Source organism: Helicoverpa armigera, chromosome 17 (assembly GCF_030705265.1).
Source record: "Helicoverpa armigera isolate CAAS_96S chromosome 17, ASM3070526v1, whole genome shotgun sequence".
Classification (NCBI taxonomy): domain Eukaryota; kingdom Metazoa; phylum Arthropoda; class Insecta; order Lepidoptera; family Noctuidae; genus Helicoverpa; species Helicoverpa armigera.
This window is the reverse complement of record NC_087136.1, coordinates 616,322-638,928: the sequence shown is the minus strand read 5'-3', so window position 1 is coordinate 638,928 and position 22,607 is coordinate 616,322. Positions and strand designations below refer to the sequence as shown.

Sequence of the window (22,607 nt, the reverse complement as noted above, 5' to 3'; positions counted from 1 at the left end):
GAAACTTGGCACTTGGCACAAATATTCACTAACAGAGGTCATTCAATGCCAAAGTGACGGGACTGCAGCATGAGTTCCCATTATGGAGGTATTTTACTTATCCAGGTCCCACTTAACCATGTTTCACTTTCACTGTATATGTTTCAACACGCAGACTACGGAACACTAGGAGACTTGACTCTTGATAGGGTTGCGACTTTATTTATTTCAAAATTTAAATAAATGAGCTAACGTTCGTGAAATAAAACTATGAATAAGTTACGTCATTATCTTTATTGACATTAATCTCCCATAGTTTACAGAATAAAAATAAAAAAGGTTTTACAGAATCTAGTCTTTGTTAAATCTATCTAAATTGGGTCTCATCATAACCCTATAAATTAATCAATATATTAAAAACATCAAACCGAATTTTCATTTTTAATTATAACATGGTGCAATATGAGTTTTAGTCGAGCCAAATGTAATACTCGTGCCTGCCGGAAACATCGTGTTCGCGTATCTCTGTTGAAAAACTTAACATTGATTAGCATCAAACTAATCGTACAAACTTAGATCTCGCGCTAGTAATGCATTTTGAGCTTTACATTGAATTAAGAGACCACTGAATAAAGAGATGAACATCAAAAACTGTCCTTTATGTCTATCACCAAATATTTTGCTTCCTAAAAGACATAAAACTATAGACGCGAGCCTAACGTATCCATTTTGATACTAGACACACTACTGCCACATATCTCAACATTATTTTTGATTCCAATGAAGAACGAATACGCAATTCTTTACACGAATCCTTGGTTACTATGTATACTTTCACATATCGCCGTCTTTAGAGGCAGCTTAAAAATACATACACGAAAAATATACACCTTACTAAACTAATAAATATAGGTAATAGTTTATTAAAAATAAACTGCATTGTCGCAGGATAACGTACCGGGTCCAGCGAGGCTGGACCGGTAAGGAACTAAATATGAATAAAGTCAATACTGTAACCTACACTCGTCTCTCGACTGCTCGCAGACTGGCCACACGCGAGACTGACTTCGTGTCAGGCTTTCACAACACGATGCTCCACTGTGTAATGTTTCTAACAACGGTCTCAGCTCTCGTCCCCATTATATGATCCCCGAGTATCGCCAGCCTGAGGCAGATCCATATAGTCTAATCGCAATCATCTCTATGACAATTCCTTCACAGCGATCAGTATCTGGTCAATTCGACTATCCCTGTCTCTTCGCGTTCGCTAAAACTACTTACATTATATAGAATAGTCTAATCCTAACTAATATTAAACACTACTGTAAACCGCGGCATTTAATTTCTGTGTATTAGAATATCTTTTTATGGACAGATCATCATCACGAAGTTCATGTGACCAATAAAATAAATTTCATGTAATGAAATACACAGATAATACAAAATATTGGATCGATTTGCACATATTAACTAATACGATAGAATAAGAGTAACGCTGTACGCGCTAGATGTTCCGAGGAGTGTAGCGACAGCACGGCAGCAGCAGGCCGCAAGGCAGCCAGCGCCACTCCAGCTGCGGCGGCGGCAGCGGCGGCGGCGGCGGCCGCGGCGCCCGGGAGCGTTACTTCTTGGCTTGATTCTCTGACGCGTCCATCTTCTCTTCAGTTTTAACAACCTTACCTTCACCTAAGGAAAGAGTACATCCACAGATAAGTCCAAATACATTTAATTGTAAGATGTTTAGTCGAACATGCTAGTGTTACTGTTAGGATCAGGGTGCCATGTCGTCATCAGACACTCGACCGGCAGTGAACATTGCGGAGCGTGGAACGACTCGACGCTGTCGCTAGCTCACCGCAGTGTCGAGGATCTTACGACTCGTCATCAAGTCTCATCATGTCCAGAAAATATTCACTAGAGGAATTAATCCAATTGACTCATTCATAGCTGAGTTTTGCAAGAGTAATTAAAATATTTAATTCTCACAAAAATAGTTATATTCTCAAAGAGCTAGAGTAGTATAATGTCGTAGCTAGGTACCGTTGGGCGTGTCGGGCTCGGTGTCGGTGTTGGAGCGCCTGCGCTTGCGCGGGAACTTCCACGCGCCTGTCGCGTGCTTCAGCTTGGGCAGCGGCTCCATGTCCAGTACCTATACATTTACATCGTACATTATCAGATGCTACGATTATCTCTGAGGGTCCCCATTTAAATAGTTTACATACATAGGTACAAAAAAGATTCCATCTTACCTTGTGTATTTGCCTGAAGGCAATTTGTCTAAGGAATTGTTGCGCAGAGGCAGTCAGATCTTCACGTTTCTGTGGTGGGAGGTTGCCGAGGGCATCCTAATAACAGAAATAGATTTCGTGTGATTCATAAGTAAATATTACAAAACATTTGCAAAAAATGGGCACCTATTAAAATTGTAATTTTGTTTAATTATTACTTTTAAGTGTTCTAGTGATTAGAAAATGCTGTTTATACATAAAGAGTTAATAAAATATGGAGCCCTGTAAATGGTAGTGAACCAGAATTGGATAGAGAATGTGCGTGTACTGACGATGAGGTCCTTCTCGCAGGGGTCGCGGAGGCCGGGCCCGTGCTCCAGCAGCAGGCCGCCCGCCACCGCCTCCATGACGCGGCGCAGCGCCTCGCCCGGCGACAGCGCCGCGCCCGCCGACTGCATCACGCCCGCCACCAGCAGCTCCATCGCCTGCGAGACACACCCTATACACTACACTGCCACAACGAATAATTACTTCAAAAAAACTCATACTAAATAAATTTGTCTGTTTTTGTTTTTTTTTTTTAATTTCCAATTACCAAATATCTTTTGAATCTAATGTCTATTAGTAAATATGTATGTAATATAGCAGGTACTTTAAGATATAACGTAGGATCAGAGTGCCATGTCGTCATTAAATGCCCAACCGGCGATGAACATCGCGAAGCGTCGAATAACTCGACACTATCGCTAGATCACCGCACTGTTAGAGCACGTTACGACTCGTCATCAGGTATCATCATGTCTGTACGTTATGGTGTAAGCTGGGTGTGTGTGTGTAGCGGGGTACGTACGTAGGGGTTGAGCGGCGTCCAGTTGGGGATGCGGCGGCAGAGGTCGCGCATGATGCGGATGATGATGACGCAGGACTGCAGCGTGGCCGCCCTAGCCTGCACACAACACGCGGTTACTGCGCCGCCGCGGGCGAGCGAGCGTCGCCCACGGACCGGCCGCAGTGGGGACGCTTCACAGAAACTGCGTTTCCTGTTCGCGTGTACCCTCCCATTGGCTACAGAGTGCGGGGAAACGCAGCTTGGGCACACATACAAGCACTTGTAGCCACATGTTCATGGGAGTTCGCTCGACTCGAATTTTAAAATAAAAGACTACTACTTTGGTAAAAATAAATAAACATGTGACTAAAAAATACGTGCGCACTCCCGCATTGAAATGATAAAAAATGTAAAGCTCAACAAAGAGTTAGGAAAGTGAGGCTCAGGAGCAGTGGAGTGCGCACACAGTAGAATGAGGCGCTGTACCTGGAACCACTTGGCGTGCCGTAGGGCGGCCAACGCGTCCAAACACTTCTGCCGCGGTAGCACATCCTTGTCGTCTCGCTTTATGTCGCCACCGTCTAGCGACAACAACACAAAGGGTGTTTGACCATCAAAACATCGACAAAAACGGGGCAAACATGAGCAGCCCTAGCCCTAGCCTGCGGGACCGCCTGCTACCGGCTCGGGGCCAGTGGCATGCGCTGGAGACGAGTGGCCTGCGCTCTTACACCAGTACTACTTATATGGATCGTACGTTATGTGCCAATAGTTTAAATAACAATTGATGAAATCTACTAAATTAGTCCTAATCAGTTAACGAGTATTATAATTATATCATAATCGTAAATAAAGAAAATAATAAATATATAGGGATAGATATACAATGAATGTTTGCTCCGTTTCAGTAGAGTTATATACCAGTGCGGCGTCAACGCACGTGATATATCGTGATAGATGATCAAAAATCCTTTTCTTCTCGCCGCATCTTACCTACTCACACCTAAAAATAAGCATTCAACACATTGCCCGACGCAACAAGCGCCGGGCGGTAAACTTTGAACAAATTATCTTTTTTTTTCATCATCACACAAGAGATTTAAAACAAAAATACTCAGTAAAATACATAATACAAAGAATATAAAATATATGATACCATAATCTAGATAGTTTGTTCTGAGCTGATCGGTCCTCCGTTCGGTGGAGTAAAAAGTGACGATTTCGACTACCAATTTCCACTCGTCCGTGTCAGTATCGTCAGCGCTAAGTTAAGTCTAGAAGAGATAAGACGGCCGACAGCATCAGAAGTGACAGTAGAGGTGTGTGTGCGAAATTGGCGAGGTCGACATCGCCGCAGCCGGCGCCACACTCACCCTGCGGCTCGCGCATCACGGCCGACGTCAGGCTCACCAGCACCGACACGGCGCCGTCCGACACCGACACGGCGCCCTCGGCCGCCAGCAGCTCCACCTTGTACTTGGGCTCGTCGCCGGCCTGCGGGAGGGAGGTGGTGGTGAGTGCGGGTGTGGCGGCACGGCGGCGCCGGCAGTAGCACACGCACCTTGAGCCGCGCCAGGTGCGCGGGCAGGTCGGTGGCGACGCGCTTGAGCAGCGTGACGGTGGGGCGGTCGTGGCACAGCACCACGAGGCGCACGTCGCGGTCGCCCTTGAGCAGCAGCCCCTTGGCCAGCAGCCCCACGCGCATCACGCCCTTCAGCGCCCGAGCCCCGGGGCCCGCCGCGCCGCCCTCGCCCTCGCACACGAACGAGAACCTGACACACCACCAATGTTTACTGTACAATATAACACAAAAATAAACTATGTACTAAAACGAACATTTACACTTATAAAAAAATACAGTAACAGCAAAATACATAAACTAAATAAAGTACGATTACTCACAACTGATTATCCCTGCCGTCTTCCTTTCCTTCGGGCTTATCATCTTTTTTGTCTTCAGGTTTAATAGGTTTAGCAGCACCCTGCTGAAGGAAAACATGATAAAATTACAATTACATAAACACTAAAAAACAACATGTAAGTTTTAATTGAATATTAAAATGGAGGATTGCTTTCCTGCTTTGGTGCAAAATTGTGGCACATTACATGACTATAAGTAAGAGATGTAATATAGTGGGTACCTTGGGCTTGGCCTGTTCTGCGAGCGCGTCGGAGAGCGACTTGAGTGCCTTCTCAGTGTGCGAGACAGCTCGCTGTATCTCCTGCAGCTGCTGGTCGGCGGGGTAGATCTCCGCGTGCTTGGCCAGCACGTGCCGGTCGTCCGACGTCTCCGGCCGCCGCCCCACCGGCCCGTACGGCATGCCCATGCCCTGTGCACACCCAAGGCAAACAATCAATTTTAAATACGATTTCTTTTAGCTAGAGTTAAATCGGTGAAATTTTAAGTCTAGTCATTGTTATTGTCACTGACATGATGATGATGGTGCATAGGCGGCGGCACTGGCCCGCGACCCCACCACGGCTCCATGCCTCCCTCCCAGTACATGCGTTCCTCCTCCTCCATACCCTGGTACAAAAGGATTATTATTATAATACAGCAAGTCAACATGGCTCTGGTATATAAAACTTACACATTACTAAGCCAGGAGAAAAGGGAATTTGAATAAATATCTGTAGGTAAAGCCTGGACCAACAATATGAACAAATAATGATACGTACATCGTGCATGCGTCGCCGCGCCCACATCTCGTCGCGCACCATCATGCGCTGCGCCTTGGCCTCCGCCAGCTTGCGCTGGTGCATGGACGGCTTCACCTTCACCTCCAGGTCGGGCTGCACCTGCACCACGGAGACGCATCAGCGCATGTGCCAGGGTACATTAGTGAGTGTGAAAGAGTGAGTGTACCCTCATGCGCGAGTGTAATCATACGTCGCGCGGAGCTCTTGGCTAGCGTGAAGCCCGCCAGGCTCTACGCGCGACTCAAACCTTTTACTAAGTAATCATCGGGTCAAGTGTAATGAGACAGAATGGCAGGTGAGGTAGTGATGTGGGGGGTTTACCTTCTTCTTGTACTGCAGCCGGTGGCGGCGGCCCTTCATGTGCATCTCCTTGGCGTTGGGGTCGTTGAACTTGCAGTCGCAGAGCTTGCAGTTGAAGCTGAGCGCCTTGCCGTCGTCGCCGCGGATCTCCTCGATGTAGTCCTGGCCGACGGGCTGCACCTCGGGCTCGGCGTCGGCGTCGTCGTCCTTGTCGGAGCCCTCCTTGTCTTTCTCTCCTTGGGCAGGGATTGCTTGTTTGGTGGATGTTCCCGCCACGGTACTGAGCCCGCCGGACGCAACGAATGCGATCTTCGGCGCCCCGGCCACCGTCTTTTTGGCTGATAGATCGGAAAAGTCAAATTTTCTCTCGTTACTCATTAGCCCCTAGATTTTATTGTTTCGTTTTGAAAAGGATCTTTTTGGGCCCTTTCTACATGTTTTTTATTTATTTTCTATTTTTGTTTTTGTCTTACGTTTTGTTGAAGTTAATTTTGTAATGTTATAAAAAAGGCCCATATTACACACTCCACATATCTGTACTGGGTGTCCAAATGGTAAACGCTGAGAAAATTTGACTATTGCAATACTAACTGCCAACTAGACGCGCGCTTATACAGATATGGCGTTGTGGCGATGCGGGTGTCAGCACAGATGCGGGGCATCCACAAATATGTTCTCCGTACAACTCGCGTCGTACTTGGAGAGCATATCTGATTTGTTACAACAATCATACACAGAAGTTTCTACTTCAGTTGACACTATTTTACAAATGACAGCTATACAAAAACACATTTATTATGAAACAGGGATACAGAGTTGCTTCTATTACATTATATTAAGATTCGGTTTGTCTTTTCTGTAAGTATATTATGTTTTAAAAAATATAAATGTCAATTATGTAAAAATAAGTAGTAGTAGTTTTGTAATTTATTAAGATGTTAAAACCAAACTATAAAACATATGTAAATTAGCAAAACTGAATTACGAAACCAAACATTACAAGTATAAGGCACAGTTTATGATCGAAAAGCAATCTAATTTTAAAAACTATACTAACAGCAGGTGTCTTTATTACTATCTCAATTGGACGTATTTTTATTGTTTTTTTTTTCAAAAGAAATAGCGTGAAGTTCAATTTTCAGTCAAAAATATCGATTGAGATATTGGTTGAAATGTTTGTAATAGCGACGTAAAGCAGCATGTAGAGTAAGATACCTTGTCCGAGCTTGGTGGGCTCGGTGGAGGGGATGGGCTTGCCCAGCATGGTGTGCAGCTTGACGACCTTCTGGTGCTTGATGCCGCGCACGTGCGCCGCGTAGGCGTCGGCGCCCGTGCACGTCACGTCGCACAGCTCGCAGCGCAGCGCGCCGCCGCCCGCGCCGCGCCCCGCCGCCGCCGCCGCGCCCGCCGCCGCCAGCTTCACGGCCGCTTCCTTCTTCTTGTGCTTCTGCCCCTCCAGGTGCTCCTTGTACGTCTGCGCAACGCACACATACACCATGCTTTCAAAACACTATGTGACCTTCATAATGTAGCTAATCTTAAATACCAAACAAATAATTCCTCAGTTCTAACAATATTTCAGTGGAATATTTATTAGTGTTTAGTGTCAATGACCTTGTTCTCTATGCGTCTATTTTGGTAAAAACAGACTACGTGAGCATTTATTTTTAGATTGCGTCGTTACGTTAGATTAAACAGAGACATTACAAAAACATATCCTTTCAGTCATTTCGAAATAATAACTACGGATATTTTAAAATAACCATGATTTTTTTTTATAAATTTCAATAATGGTTTTTTTTTTACTATGTGGAATAACAAACAAGATCGTTTATAGTAGTAACCTGTGGACCGGCACAAGAGATGCGACACACGTCGCAGTAATGCAGCTGTTGCGCTTTGGGCGGAGGCTTGGGGCGCCGCGTCTGTCCCGCGCCTACGCCGCTCTTGTTGTAGTTCTTCCAGCCACTGTACACATACATTTCAAGTGCTTAGTCTAAGTAATTAGCAAGTTGTTACAATGTTCAAGACAAAAACAAGTATATTAGTGTCTCTTATTTGATGACAATATATTTAGCAAACAGAAGTTTTTGAAGGTAACAAGTTCGAATATGTAAACAGACAGAAAATGGCAAGTGTGAGTAACTCACGTTCCACCTCCAGTCTTGTTCTGTTGAGCCACGTACATGGTGGCGGCGTTGTAGAGAGCTGTGTCATACGCTGTGTTGCCTCTGTTGGTCGGCTCTATGAGGGAACAATAACAAGGTCAGTTTGTTGCTTAGGAGCTTTGTTGCTGACATGGCTAATACTACAATCATGTAACATAGAAATGCTGGAATCTACATCTAAGAAACTATTACCAGAGGACACAGCATGCTAAGTTGTTAAACTTTGATCTTTCAGCATTCTATGTTACAAAGGCATTTAGAAAACATTAAGAAATATGTAGGAAAAATACTATGTACTGAACTAAATTATAGCTGATGCATTTTGTGAATCAATGAATCAATTTGAAAGTCATGATCACCAAAGCAAGTCTGGTCTGATTGTAAAATGCAGCAACCAAAGTACCAATAACTGGTTAAAGTAAAGGATAACGGTAGATAATCTTCCACTATATGGTTTGCAAAGGTCAGAAGACATTCGTTCTTCTTATAGAAAATCTTGAATGATGGTAATATGATGACATGAATTATAACAATTCTACAAGGCTTTGCAAGAAATAGATATGTCAGATAGAATAACAACATTCAATAAAGCATAAACATGGATCAGCAGATCCAGGAATTATTCAGACTATTAACAATGTGTTTGTTCCATTTCTTTCTCAACCTCGGATGATAAGCATCAATAATGCACAGGCAGGGGCATTAGCAGAAACCTTATAGTATGAATTACACCTATTAAACAGAGGCCAATGAAGTTGACTGCTATGTAATATACAAGAAACTTTAGAATAATACTAACTCTCTAAACTTTAGTAAAATAAATACAACTGCCTACATAACTTATTTTTTTTTGTTTTCACACACATTTGGTCAACTATAAAGCGTAAAAAAATCGGCTGATTTCTTCATTGCTCACATGCAACTCTTCAAGACAAGCTTAGTAACACCATTCTAACAATGTGCTACTTTTATTTATTATTTATTAAATTCATTTCAGTTGTTGTTAATGTGCTACTGTTACTATGTATAAGCAAAACTAATTTATGATTAATAATGAAAATAGTATAATAGGTTGTCTTTTTCACACTATAAGGTTTAGATTACAGATCAGTAAGCAAGTGGAGTAACAATGAATTGTGAATGTGCTTATACTATATTTGCAAGTGTTTCCAGGACAGAAGTCTGTTAGAGCAATGTTGTCGTGATTTACGTTGCACTCCATTTGCTTACAGCTTCTGTGGCTATGATACACAAACAAGTACAGTACGCGCCCGCGAGGGAGTGCGGTTATAGAAGGAATTTAGAGAAGGCTCAAGAGGGAGGTTTAGTCCCTTTCGTTGCAAAGAGTCGTGTATCGTTAGGAGAAGGAACCGCAGTGCCTCGCGGCGCAGTGTACAAAGAGTACGGTACCTATGTTGACGTGTATATACTGACGTTTGGCGGGCTGCGCGGGCGCGGCGCTGTAGGCCTGGCTGGGGTAGGAGGGCGCGGCCGTGGTGGCGGTGTACACGCCGCCGTACGCCTTGGCGCCGCCGCCGCCCGCGCGCGCGCCTCCCTGGTACATGGGATTGGACTTCAGCCCCACATTATACCGTCCGACAAACTCACTAAAAAGCACACACCGAGGCTCACTTGCACCACTGCTTGCTGAACATGGCTACACCTCCATGTGTTTTAAAATATCATTGTCTCCATGTTAACTCAAATGGTATGTAATTAGCACTGGTACAAGTGGGTCTAACATCAATTAATAATAAACTGTATTTTGTTGCAGCTCCTACACAGAGGATACAGACATTGTAAAAAAAATATGTATGTTAAACTCGTTCGACTATCAATTTTTAAATCATAACTTGAAGTGAGCAGATATCTATCTACAAATAGGAAGGTTTATTACCAATGGCTGTATGAGACTATCTGAAGAAGGAACCAATAAAGCTAACCAAACAAAGTACCAGGAACAATACTAATAATAGAGGATGTCTCTGGTATAATAAATTGGATGGGTTCAATATAGCAATTGAGAATCGATTCTGAACATGACACAAATTCTACTTGTTTGATGGTGTGGGGCTTCTTCATTATAAATCAATCGCACAAATTGGTTGGTGTTTGTCCCACCCCCAAGGTTGCAATACATTTCTGGTGAAATTGAATGTTAATATGGCTTCTGGGTTAGCTCTAATCTTGGGTCTATTGAATGTGTTTAATATTCAGAAAATCACTAGTCTTAATAAAATGTATTCAAGTAAATAAACCTACAATCACTCATTTTCAGGCATAAGAAATTTTTACAACTATTCAAAGGAGCAAGTAGCCTGTCTAGATGTGTATTCAAAAAACTGGCAAATCTCCAAAACTAACAATTATTCTATGTTTAATCTAGTAGGTAATATAAAAACTTCAAGATATAGTGAAAATGGATCTGTGGTAATGGAACGGAATAATCATAGTATTACTATTTAGATATACAAGTTATAAACTCTTGTTTGTCAACACCAGAAACAATAAATAGTCTCTTTTGAAAGAAATAAAATATTGCTTCTTTGTTTCCTGCTTAGACATGGTTTGTTATAATAACGTGTCAATAAATTATTAAATATATTAGCTGATCTCAGTAACCAACATTACTGACTGTATCTCCAGACTAATGGTCTTGAAAAGACAGACAGCATGTTTGAAATAGAATGTGAGTATGATCTCACCTGAGCGTATGTAGCAGGAGTTGAGTAGGCAGGCTTGGCGGCTGTGGCGTCGTAGGTGGGCTGGGGCTGCGGCGGCGCGGCCGCCGGGTACGCGGCCGCCGCCTGCTGGTAGTAGGCAGACTTGCTGGCGTCGTAGGCCGACGCCGCCGCGGCCGCCGCGTGTGCGTGCGCGTGAGCCGCTGCTGGTAAAACCATGCCTGTTACCACTACTAGTACCATGGTATCCGTTACACATTCTATGCTTGCCAACATGTCACGTTGAACATCTTGATGCTAATACTTTAGTGAAATTAATATAGTATATTTTTTTAAAAGTGAGTTTTATCAAGAAATAATTGAAATGACATCTACATAATGCAAGTGTACATAATGCAATGATATGGTGAACAGAAACAAAGCAACAAATTAACATTAATGTAAATATAATCTAGGCTCAAGTCCATCAACAACATAAACATCAGTATTCTTAATACAACAGTTTATTATGAATTTTCACATAGGAGATTCAAAGTAAACATTTGTTTTATGAAAATCTGATGTTTATGTTGTTGATGCACTTGGGCCTAGATGATATGTATTTACATTAATGTTTATTGGTGGTAATTATTAATGGACCCGAGATATTATACTGTAACAGCTGATTTTGACAAGCAGTAACAGTGCTTCTATTGCTTTGTACAGCAATATTTATATAGATGTTTATACAGGAACAGAACATGTTGCAGATTATTGGAAAAGATAATAACAAAAACAGTGTTTAAATGGTAATGTGAATAAGATACTCTTCACATCTATTGAGTGTAGTCAGCCAACCAGAGAAGTACAGTTATTCATTTGCCTAACCAATGAATCACAGGTCACTGACAGGAAGTTGTTTGTTAAGAGCAAAACACTGGACAGAGTTCATGTCTTTTTCAGTAACCAGGGCTCCTATTAGTGCTTATAGCTCCATTACACGATCTACTCGAAGTGTTATCGATTATACGGCCTGTCGTTATGGAGATGAAGACAACTAAGATAGGGACCAGTACCTGTTTATTTTGTAAACAAATCACGTTTCACAATGTTTATTTCATATTTGGAAGCTTTTACTCACCTTGCGTGGCCGCTGCCGCTTGATATGCCGTGTCGTACCCAGTAGCGGCCGCACGCTGGGTACCGTACGTAGCGGCAGTCGCAGCCGGTGCTACAGCATACCCAGTCTGACCGCCATACGCTGCACTAGCCGTTGCCGCTCTAAAATCACGCCAAACTCACATTACAAATAAAATCACATTTCACTATCAAAATCCCACGATCAATACATTTCAGACGCCATTTTGATTAGGACAAACATGAGCACAAGGCACATCCATCACAATTCTCTCATACCACATTCATAAGATATACTACATCATACTTTTTATGGATATTGCAAAAATAACTTACCCGTATTGGGTTCCTCCATGAGTAAACCCAAAATAATTATTTGCTGCCATCATTTACCAATTTTCCGCGTCGAAACAACAGACGCTTCAAAGCGGAAAAGACCGGCGTTTTGGTTGTCTTTGACAAATATGGCGGCCACAATTTTATCGACCAGTCAATGTTTCTAGTAAAAAAAAACTTTTATGCATGGATGCGACATATTTCGGGAAATGTTACAATTATTAAAAAAAAGATTCAAACTATTACAAATAATGTATGCTTTTTAAATCAAATCTAATTTAAGTTTGGATGAGCGCAATTATAATAATCTGCTTTTGAATAGTTCAAGACTTTGCAATCGCAATATCTCCAACTTTTTCGAGTATTTATGCAGAATCAAATAGATACACAGGCTGTCATAGATAATGAGATCCGAAATTATTTAGGTTGCGTTCATCTAATAAAATGAAATAAATAATACAGAAATGAGGGTTTTCTAAAATGGCGTCCACCAGGTGGCGCACTGAGTCGTCAGGTCCAGGTAACTGTCAAAGTGCTTATCTTTACTATGAATAGTGAACGATTTTAGTGGTTTTTTTATTTTATAATTAAAGCACTGCATTATTGTTTTACTATTGAGGTTGAGTAAATAAAAAAAACTAAATCATATTGTGTTAACAAATTTTTCAACAAGCTTTTCCTTAGTACCAGTGACTTTTGCACCCTCTCTCTTAGCTCAATTTTTAGTTCGGAAACCTTATTCTGACCGTAGTCCATAATAAAATCAATAACACTTCCAATATAACAGAATTTCAATAAACAATAAGTTCGGCACCTACAATTCCATACTATTTGACAGCTGTTTGGACCAGACGCATACGTGGCGCCACCCGGTGGCAGAAAAAATTTCAAAAACCCTCATTAATCGAAGTTATACCGATTAATTTCTGTATTATTTTACAAATTCTTCTTCCTGCTGTTTCCAATTTTATTTGAGAGTATGCGAATATGTTTTGTGCACCCCTCTCTGTCACTAAAACTAAAATATCAACATTCACTCCCATCTCCAACTTTTCTTACTGCCGAATTTTATGTGATTTCTTGTTGAATTTCCCATTTTTTAATCTTTGCCCATAAAACATGCAGTAGAGTTTAAAAGTTGTAAACAAATATAAGTCTAAAAGCTTGGATTAAAATGGTATTAACCTTTAACTTTTTGCATGAGTAAAAACTTTATTAATTTAGGTATCTATTCTTGACCACTCCAAGATAAGAAAAATATTGGTTTCAAGTCTCTTCCATTTGGTAAAGTTAACATTCCTAACAGTTCTTAGGGGAAAAAAATAAATAAACTAGAGCATAGAAATAAGTTTTTAATATCTGAAAGCTTCGTAATTACCAGCAAAAACAATGTCCTTCACGAGTTCTTGTTCCGTATTCCTGGTACAGGTTTCTTCATATAAGCCTAAGTACAAAATATGTTCCTCTCTTATCCCAGTAGTAATTTAAAAATTATTGTTAGTATATTGAGTATAATCAATGGAACTGAAAAGAAAAAGTATCAGAATATTAACATAACTTGAAAAAACATAGAAGCAGCTAAAAATTCCAGTAAGCTGGTATCACTTACTTCTGGTGACTGTCCTAATAGATCTGACCAAGTTTAAAATTTGGAACTTCACTGTTGATTGGTCTTCGAATCCTTGGTTCTGATTATTGGCACCCCAGCCCACTAAAATAATGCAGTATTTATAAAATAACAAGTATAATATATAGTGTACTTTGTAAGCTAATTAGAAAAAGAGGTTATCATGAGTACTTACTTTTTTGCATAAATCTTTCTTCGTGCAGAACGCAGACAGCATTCAAGCAAAGCAATGAAGCTTCAAACAAATTCCACAAAGTGAGCATTTTGCGTATTGTTTTAAATGAATATTTTTTATTAAATTAAAGTTACTCGGCTTTGTTATGACAGTAGTATTAATAAATACTGACAGAACGGCACTGACGTTAGACGTATGATGCGATGACGTAGTAATGACACTGACAGATATACATTACACCCCTTTTTACGCAAAAAACACTTCTGTGTAAGTTAGTATTAATAAAGGATTTTTGACATGGAACGTAAATAATGGCTATTGAATATTGTCAATTCAACCCGTATATCAAACTGAAGCAGGCAATAGCAATAGCCTTCCTTATATATATATTGTTAGCTGCCAGTGGTTAACTAAAGGGCAGCAGGGACGATCGACCATCGACACCCCACCATTCAGTCGTGTATCTCTGCGTCTCTGCGTGGAGGATTCCAGTTTCGAACGTCATTGTGACAAGACATGTTATAGTTTGACGGCGATACGATTTTGCCGCGTTTTTGAATACTTTTGTTCAATCATAGTTGATTTTCATGTTAAAACTATTTTCTTGTTACTTCCTTGTTAAATAAACCTGCTTCTGGTTCTTAAAAATATAATAAAATTCCTAGAGAAATTAGAGAGCTACCTAAAGTAAAATTTAAAAAGAAGTTAAAAGCTTAGCTTATTGAAGGGTGCTTCTACACAATAGAAGAATATTTTAATTATAGAAATTAGCTTTTATATATAAGCGTTATAGGTTTAAGCATAATAAAATTTATGTTATAATTTTCGCATGCCTACTGAAGGCGAGATATGTTAAGCGACTTTTTTTGTTTTTACCACCTTTTGTGTAAACCATATCATATCATTGAACATCCTTGGCAGTCGTTACGGGTAGTCAGAAGCCAGTAAGTCTGACACCAGTCTAACCAAGGGGTATCGGGTTGCCCGGGTAACTGGGTTGAGGAGATCAGGATAGGCAGTCGCTTCTTGTAAAGCACTGGTACTCAGCTGAATCCGGTTAGACTGGAAGCGGACCCCAACATGATTGGGAAAAGGCTCGAAGGATGATGATGTGTAAACCATATATCGGCGAATAAATATTTTCATTTCATTTCATTATCCTCTTAATGATAGATATAGTATGAGATGATGAGAGCGACCTATTCGTATGGAAAAAAGTTTCTTCTTCTTTCGTGTCGATGATATGTCATAGTATGTCATATAACTACACTTTGTCAGCCCAAAAGTTTTTATGAAACGGCAAACAAATGACAGCAAGTTTGCACGTTTGCAGATGGTTTGCAGCATCGGTTTGCAGAGACATTTTGCAGACAAGTCTATCCATAGACACATAATGTACGCATGGCGCGAACACATTTTAAATCTATGGACAAGTCAGTAAAAAACATAAAAAAACTTTCAAAATATGTCACACACACACAATTGTCAAATCTAAACCCTTTTCTAGAGACTTTTTATAACAATAATCAATATTAGATTGATTTGTGCATCTATTTAGAATAAATGTGTCACGAATTGCGATAACCAGAAGAATATAATTAAAATGTAATAGTTAGTAGTAGTAATAACAATTTGATAGCGATGTCGTCGTCGAGTGAAAACCCGGCGCCGTCGTGCAACGAAAACCCAAATGTTGAAGAAGGCAGTGATAACACGAACGGTAATAATTCTATTGTAACATCACAGGAGGAAATTAAGTTAGAAATAGAATTGGAGATGTTAAACTCTTCAAAAGAAGGTATGTCATGTTATCTTATCTCCTTCATTTATTTCTTACGTTAGTTACAAACTTCTGAGTAGGGCCGCCATCTCAAATTTCGCCAAACCCGGACAATGGCTTAAATCTAATTTTTTCCCAGATGAGTCCGATTTTTTTAAACAAAACAAGACCTCATTTTTAATCCATTTAGTTTAAGTATACTTAATATAACCATATACTTAAATTCGATGAGAGGTGCTTCCTTACACCTTGATATTTTGCTTCTTGAAACCCAGTCGGAAGGCCTCCGGACAGCCTCCAAATGAGGACAAATCCGGAGAAACCCGTACAAATCACGACACAACCCCGAGCTAAACCCTTAAGAGGAAGTTTTAACTTGCTCATAGCTTGGTGATAAACTCAAACATGTAAATAAAATAACGAAGCAAAAAAAGAGTTAATATAACAACATGCTGTCTGCAGGTCATATTAGGGGATATGACTTTACTTGTAGATAATATAATCTCTAAATGGTGAACTGTTTTTAGATATAACTGCTGCTGATAAAGAAGACTCAGATGAAGGAACCATAGATGATAAAATTTCAAATGAAAATGCACCTAATACTTCAGTAGAAGAAGCTCAAAATGCCATGACAGTCAATGTACCTTGTAATTCAGATTCAGAACAAAATAAGGATCAAGCAAGCCAAGAAAATGTGGTTACTGAAAGAACAGATCCGATTCCTGGTTGCTCTGGCACCTGCACTGGTGATCCTGTAATACCACCACTATTCCACAATAGCAATGTTCAGTTGTTCACTGAGGACACAGGTCCTCAAATGTACCATCTTAAAGGTAATTTAGTCACAGCACCAATAATCACAAAGAATTTGCCTAAAGTCTTTGAATACTTGCCCATTCATGGCAAGCCACAGGAAAGTAAAAGCTTGAAAGAATACTATTCTAATAAAATTAAAGAGTTTGTTGGCTGTGGCTTGAGCGATTATGAGTTTAAACAATTGGAAGATTATTGCAGGTAAGAGTTTGTTTAATAACTTAGAGTTATGTAGGTATTATCATGTTTCTGACTCTTGACTTATGGATTACATTATCTTTTTAATGTTTTCAGTCCAGAGCACTTAAAAACTGGAAAAGAAATTATTATGGGAACAAACGTGCCGCTCATGGGGGTAATGGGCATGATACCCAAAGACAATCACTTGATTGAGCGCGATGAGCAGCCAGACCTCTGCATCGTCAAGAAGAACAAGATGCGGAATGACAAGGATACCAAGGGACTGTTTGTTAAGAAGCTCAAATACAGGAGTGTGAGGAACTTGCCATTTACACAGGAGGTAAGCAGATATCTCGGAAAAGATTAAGGTACGAGATGTTGCTTGTGCAGCAGTTATAATTATTGCAATCACTGTATTTTTTAGTTATAACATGTCAGAGAAATCATCAAAAACAAAGTATGACTTTTAAGCATGCATATTGATGTTATCTTTTGTTTTCTAAGTTTGTATAATATGAATTTCAATTTCAGTTTAAAACCTTTTTATTTTATTTCTAGGTATATCACCTGAAGCCCGGCACTCCTACTGAAGAAAGTCCTGATGTAGACTTGGAGCCAGGCAAAGATATACTGTATCGAGTGAGGGTGTACAGGCCTTATACCTACAACTTGGCTAGGGATAGATTTGTAAGTGATTTTCAATTTTTTTAATAGTTTTCTGTTGTAACAAAATAATTTAAGTATATTTGACATGCATTGTAAACTAAAAGTACCTACTTGTAATAAGAATCCAAAAAGTTTAAAAGTTGAAGACAATATATAATCCATGCAATATATAGCACAAAATAGTAATTTACCTTCACTTCACTGTTACATTTAAGAATCCTATGATTTTGTTCGATTGTCAGACTCGTACCCGTCACTCGGTGTTCTGCTCCGACATCATTCTGACGGGCAGACACAAGCTGTCAGACCTGCGGGATCGCTTCGTGTGCCACAACGACTTCGATATGCGAGTGGACGTGTCCAACAACCCTGATATGCTGCCTAATACTAAGGCTAAGGTTTGTATCATGTTTGAAAACAAAAATTTATTTTAGTTGTGGATTATATTATTTTCATGACCAGCGGTTTCATACGCATCTAGAAAATACCTACGCAATTAAAATATACATCCTCCATAAATGGGCACTGTAAGAATTTTCCAAATAAATCCAGTACATAGCGCATTGAAAGTAAACATTGTTTGTTTTGCCTATTTAGCCGAAGAAGATATTCACAGTTCAAGTGCAAAACCGCTTTAGCAGAGTACAAACATTTTTTTTTACTTCTGGCGTTCAAAAATATATTTCACCTTCCAGGAAGTGTTCCCGTCGGGTTTCCTGTTCATAAACAACGCGTTCTACGTGGACAGCCGCGAGGGCTGCATCGACTACAGCGCGCCCATCCGCGAGTGGGCGCTGCGCAAGAAGATCGGCGCCTTCCCCAAGTACGACATGTGCGATGTCCGGCTCGAAGAACTCGTGCTCAAGCTGGGCTATCCTGAGGTACATAAAATAAGGAAAAATTGATCACCAACTTGTTCTTAACAGCTTTTATTTAACTTGTTAATTTCTCACGTCTTGATACCTACTTTTTGGGAAGGCATAATATTTCAAGTTAATAAAAAATCTGAACTGGTTTTTTGTTTATATAATTTTTGCAATTAAAGGAGATTTTCATTGGATTTCGGAGGATTTTCTATGGGCGCATGAATTGCTTCTTTCAGGATGAGGGAAATAGTTTGTTTTTAACTATTTCAAGAACCTCTAATTGACCAAAAACTTTCCTTCCAGGTGTACGTCCACCAAGGTAACTGTGAACATGTATTCCTATTCTCCGAGATCCGCCTACTTTCTCCAAGCGATCCGCCACGTTTGTACAACTACCCGTGTTCGTCTGCCATTGCGCAGAACCAAACCGTTTACTGCACCACTTGCGCAGAATTCCCAGCTAAGTGGATAGTAGTCGGGTGCGCTAGAGTACCTTTCGATCCTGCATTCTTCTGTGAAACTTGCTTCAGACAGTACTTATACAAAGACGGACAGAAAATTGGGGAGTTCAAAGCGTACTCGTATAGGGGGAACGCGTTAAATGTGTTGAAACCTCAATGACGGGGCGCTCTGGTTGCGGAGTATGGTTATAATGAGCCTCTGCGAGAGAGAATAGACTGACAGTCTCAGTACTCATAAAACAAGTCAGTTGACCACATAACCTCCTCATAATCTGGTTTTATACAAACTTATAAAGTGAGGCATTGTCTGTCTTCTGGTATTATCTTGTAAAACAGTATCGGTATATGAGTTTTAGCTCAAGAGCAAAGCTTGATTTTGTAGAACAAAGTTCATGTGCAATGACTCAATAGCTATAGCCGGGCGTAAGTCAATATCCCACCCAAAACAAAAATGTGAAAGACTGCCAAGTTCGATAATATGGGAATGCTTCGCCTATAAAAGAAGTGAGATCTGAATAAGTACCAAGTTCCATACACATACCTCAGTTAAAAATAGTTACTTTTTAATGATGTTACTTGGCAAGTTTTCATACACCTTGTTATAAACCTACTAAACGCAATGAATCAAGTATTTAATTTTCTATTAAAACTTGCCAAGTAATCATCATTAAAAAGTAACTATTTTTAACTGAGGTATGTGTATGGAACTTGGTACTTATTCAGATCTCACTTCTTTTATAGGCGAAGCATTCCCATATTATCGAACTTGGCAGTCTTTCACATTTTTGTTTTGGGTGGGATTTCATTTATTTTTGTAAGGTTGTTTATTTTATTTTTTTCTTATGATGAAGTTAGTTAAAGAAATGTCTCATTTATACTATCTTTTAGATTTTTTAATATGCACTATGTTTCTTACAAAGAAATGAACTAGATTAACTATGACTAGATTTACCAACTGACTGACATGACATGTTATCATATATTATGTTCGTGGATCAAAGTTACACATTCGTTATTTTCAAAAGTGATTCACACTTGGCCGTTTTCAGATTTTTACTTTACTTTGACTAAATACAAACCTTTGTACCATTCGAAGATATATTATATAAATATAGATAAATTTAGTTCGTTTTAGTTCCTTAGGGGTATAAATTTACACCGGGTATAAAACACCTTCATTATTTTGAAACCGACTCACACTTGGCCATTTTCAGATTTTTCCCTTTACCTTGACATAAAGACCTACCTCCATGCCAAATTTCAAGTCAATACGACCATTGGAAGTGGTCTAGGTTTTTGATGAGTGAGTCAGTGAATCAGTGAATCAGTGAATAAGTGAATCAGTCAGTGAGTGTATAGTAAAAATAGCGATTTTCTGACGTCAATATCTCAAGACCTACAATAGGTATATTAATGAAATTTTGTATTTTAGATAAGTGAGGGGGTCTCAACAGATACTAGAAATTTGATATGCGTAAATAAAATAGATTTTGAGTTACAGGGGGGTCGAATTTGGCCCGAAATGGTTCGTGTAATATAACCCACGGCCGGTGTGTCGCCTTTTTTGCTCGAACTTGGCGGAGACACTGCCGTGTGTCTAGATGAAAATTGAAATCTTTAACTATAGGAAACTTTTCTAAATAGGTGAATCTTTCGCTTCCAAATCGCTTCCAAAACCTTGTTAATATACTCGTCCCTTATTGAACTATCCAGTAGAATTGAAAAAAAAGTAGAAGTCCATTTTTTTAATAATGTTATTTATTTATTAATTTATTTGGATTTCCAACAAGAAATACACATTACAGACAGGTTTTAGGAACAGATATTTACTTTTCTTGTTTCCTTAATTATAGGAAATCAAAGCATGCCTTAAATTATAATTATAATCACATATCCAATCGTTATATATGTAAGATTCATATGATACATTATTATTTATATAAGATAAAAATGTATGAAAGTGTAACTATAATATTAAGTGGAAACAAGGGTACATACTGTCCTGTGCCGCAGCATACTACGGGTGCAAGTAATTAATTTAGGAAAAGGCTAGGCCGAACCTTCTTAGAAGGAATCGATCTTTAAAAAAGGCTGAGGGAAGAGACTAAGTAGCTGTTAACTGTTTGTTATAAAAGTTAGCTAGGCTGTGCTACTTTTTTTCTTTGCGCTATGTACGGGTCTGGTTTTATTCCCAAACATGATTGAAAATTAAAGGTTATAATGGTAATATGATATGTATTGCTCTCTAGTAATGTAATATCGTATTTCAATAATAAGGTCCTTAGGACCTTTGCCAATGTTAGCTATTTATAAGTAAGTTTAATTTATAATTTTCCTGTGATGAATATCCGATTTTGTATCGATAAAAGTAAAATCGAGTTTTTTTATGAATGAAAAAATAAAATAAATCTTCAAATGTATTGGTTTTTATTCGGGTGTCAAGCTGTGAATGCCTATTATATATATATATATCCGTATGAAATAAGTGGTGATGTTAGAGAAGGAGGGTAGATAAGGAGTTTTCGTCTTTACAGACTTCGTCGTCCTACCTTTCCCTATTCTTTAATTTTGTGTTTTGGTGTTACAGACGCTCACCTAAAATATTTATTTTCTGTTATAAAAATAGTATAATTCATCTTACATATGCTCCCTCTCCCCTTTGATAGAAGGCGGTAAAATCTCTATTGTATATGCATGTATCCAAGTGTGAGTAGTGCAGATGACGTCAGGCTCTCATCCTTTGCGTGTTTGGACTGATTGATACATTTATCTGAGATCAGCAGCTGATTGGCCAATCAAGATAGCGCGTTCCCACACCGTCTCGTTATTTGTGGCACTTGCGGAATCAAGCCGTGTGGGGCATTCGTTTCTTTGTAATTGACTCAACTATGCCGATCGAGGGAAACCTTGGAACGTTTATGTCTTGAACAATGTTTGTTTATTAGTTGGATACTTCTCTGAAAGGAAGCTATGCTGTTACACTGACTGCGCTTAAGGAGTATGTGCTTCTTTAGAAACTGCAATAAAATAATTGACGGCTCGCATAGTAAATCATATACCAAACGAATAATATTAGCAAGAGATTTTCGCTTCATTTCGTTTCATTCTAATCTTTTTTTAGAGCCTAAGTTTTCTATGTATCTCTTTCTACCTTGTTTTTGCTTTGGTTTCCCCTTTTCACTCGTTTGTAGACTGCATGACAGTGCTTTAGCATCGCTGCAGAAAAAAAGAAACAAGTCTTCAAATGCAGCCTTTCGTATGATTTACTTACCTAGGCCTATTTATACAAGTAGTAAGTGTGACAGCGTAGGCGTTAGATTATCCTAGCTGCTTCTATTCCATCATCATTAGTGTTGATCGGATCGTCAGGTGTCTGCATTGGGGTCTAGGATGGGCAAAGTGCGCGATAACTAGGCCAGGCTTGCCTGGATGCATTTGTATTGCAACGATTTGTTCGTCGGGTATATATTTTGCTGTGTTTAATAATATTATCATAGATTTTGGTACGAAATATCGAAGACTTCAGAATATATCCAAATCTTCGTTGAAGTTAAATTATTCTGGTATTTAAATCTGCAACAGTCAATACTTACGAAAAAGCATTTGACTATGTAATATCCAATTTTATAAGTAGGAAGGGAACATGATGTTCCTTTATAATTCACATGAAAAAATGAATGACATCATACATAACTCTGA

General features: G+C 39.5%; 3 protein-coding genes across 10 annotated transcripts; 1 reads left to right on the top strand and 2 right to left on the bottom strand.

The window, feature by feature from the left end:
- Positions 1–254: 254 nt before the first annotated feature.
- On the bottom strand, positions 255–12,498 carry Zn72d (Zinc-finger protein at 72D). Of its 7 annotated transcripts, none has more exons than XM_049846120.2 (20): positions 12,338–12,498; positions 12,006–12,145; positions 10,910–11,091; positions 9,615–9,777; positions 8,187–8,280; positions 7,881–8,004; positions 7,252–7,510; positions 6,058–6,374; positions 5,716–5,835; positions 5,468–5,563; positions 5,178–5,366; positions 4,939–5,021; positions 4,598–4,808; positions 4,410–4,530; positions 3,523–3,617; positions 3,058–3,153; positions 2,540–2,692; positions 2,229–2,324; positions 2,020–2,128; positions 255–1,665 (listed from the first exon to the last, which is right to left on the bottom strand). In XM_049846120.2, exons 1-20 carry the CDS (start codon positions 12,388–12,390, stop codon positions 1,601–1,603), a joined length of 2,766 nt encoding a protein of 921 aa, XP_049702077.1. In that variant the 5' UTR covers positions 12,391–12,498; the 3' UTR covers positions 255–1,600. The 7 variants fall into 7 exon arrangements, with proteins under 7 accessions (XP_049702077.1, XP_049702078.1, XP_049702084.1 ...); XM_049846121.2 differs by having other exon boundaries at positions 4,939–5,018; XM_049846127.2 differs by having other exon boundaries at positions 6,058–6,272.
- Positions 12,499–13,676: 1,178 nt separating this feature from the next.
- LOC110377234 (immediate early response 3-interacting protein 1) lies at positions 13,677–14,331 on the bottom strand. The gene is made up of 3 exons (XM_021336029.3): positions 14,140–14,331; positions 13,947–14,048; positions 13,677–13,861 (listed from the first exon to the last, which is right to left on the bottom strand). Exons 1-3 carry the CDS (start codon positions 14,225–14,227, stop codon positions 13,806–13,808), a joined length of 246 nt encoding a protein of 81 aa, XP_021191704.1. The 5' UTR covers positions 14,228–14,331; the 3' UTR covers positions 13,677–13,805.
- Positions 14,332–15,581: 1,250 nt separating this feature from the next.
- Pbp49 (PSEA-binding protein 49kD) lies at positions 15,582–21,324 on the top strand. 2 transcript variants are annotated; one of them, XM_049846130.2, is made up of 7 exons: positions 15,582–15,859; positions 16,447–16,936; positions 17,030–17,255; positions 17,474–17,602; positions 17,824–17,979; positions 18,277–18,462; positions 18,751–21,324. In XM_049846130.2, the coding sequence occupies exons 1-7, from the start codon at positions 15,781–15,783 to the stop codon at positions 19,066–19,068; spliced, it is 1,584 nt and encodes a 527-aa protein (XP_049702087.2). In that variant the 5' UTR covers positions 15,582–15,780; the 3' UTR covers positions 19,069–21,324. The 2 variants fall into 2 exon arrangements, with proteins under 2 accessions (XP_049702087.2, XP_021191720.2); XM_021336045.3 differs by having other exon boundaries at positions 15,586–15,937.
- Positions 21,325–22,607: the final 1,283 nt, after the last annotated feature.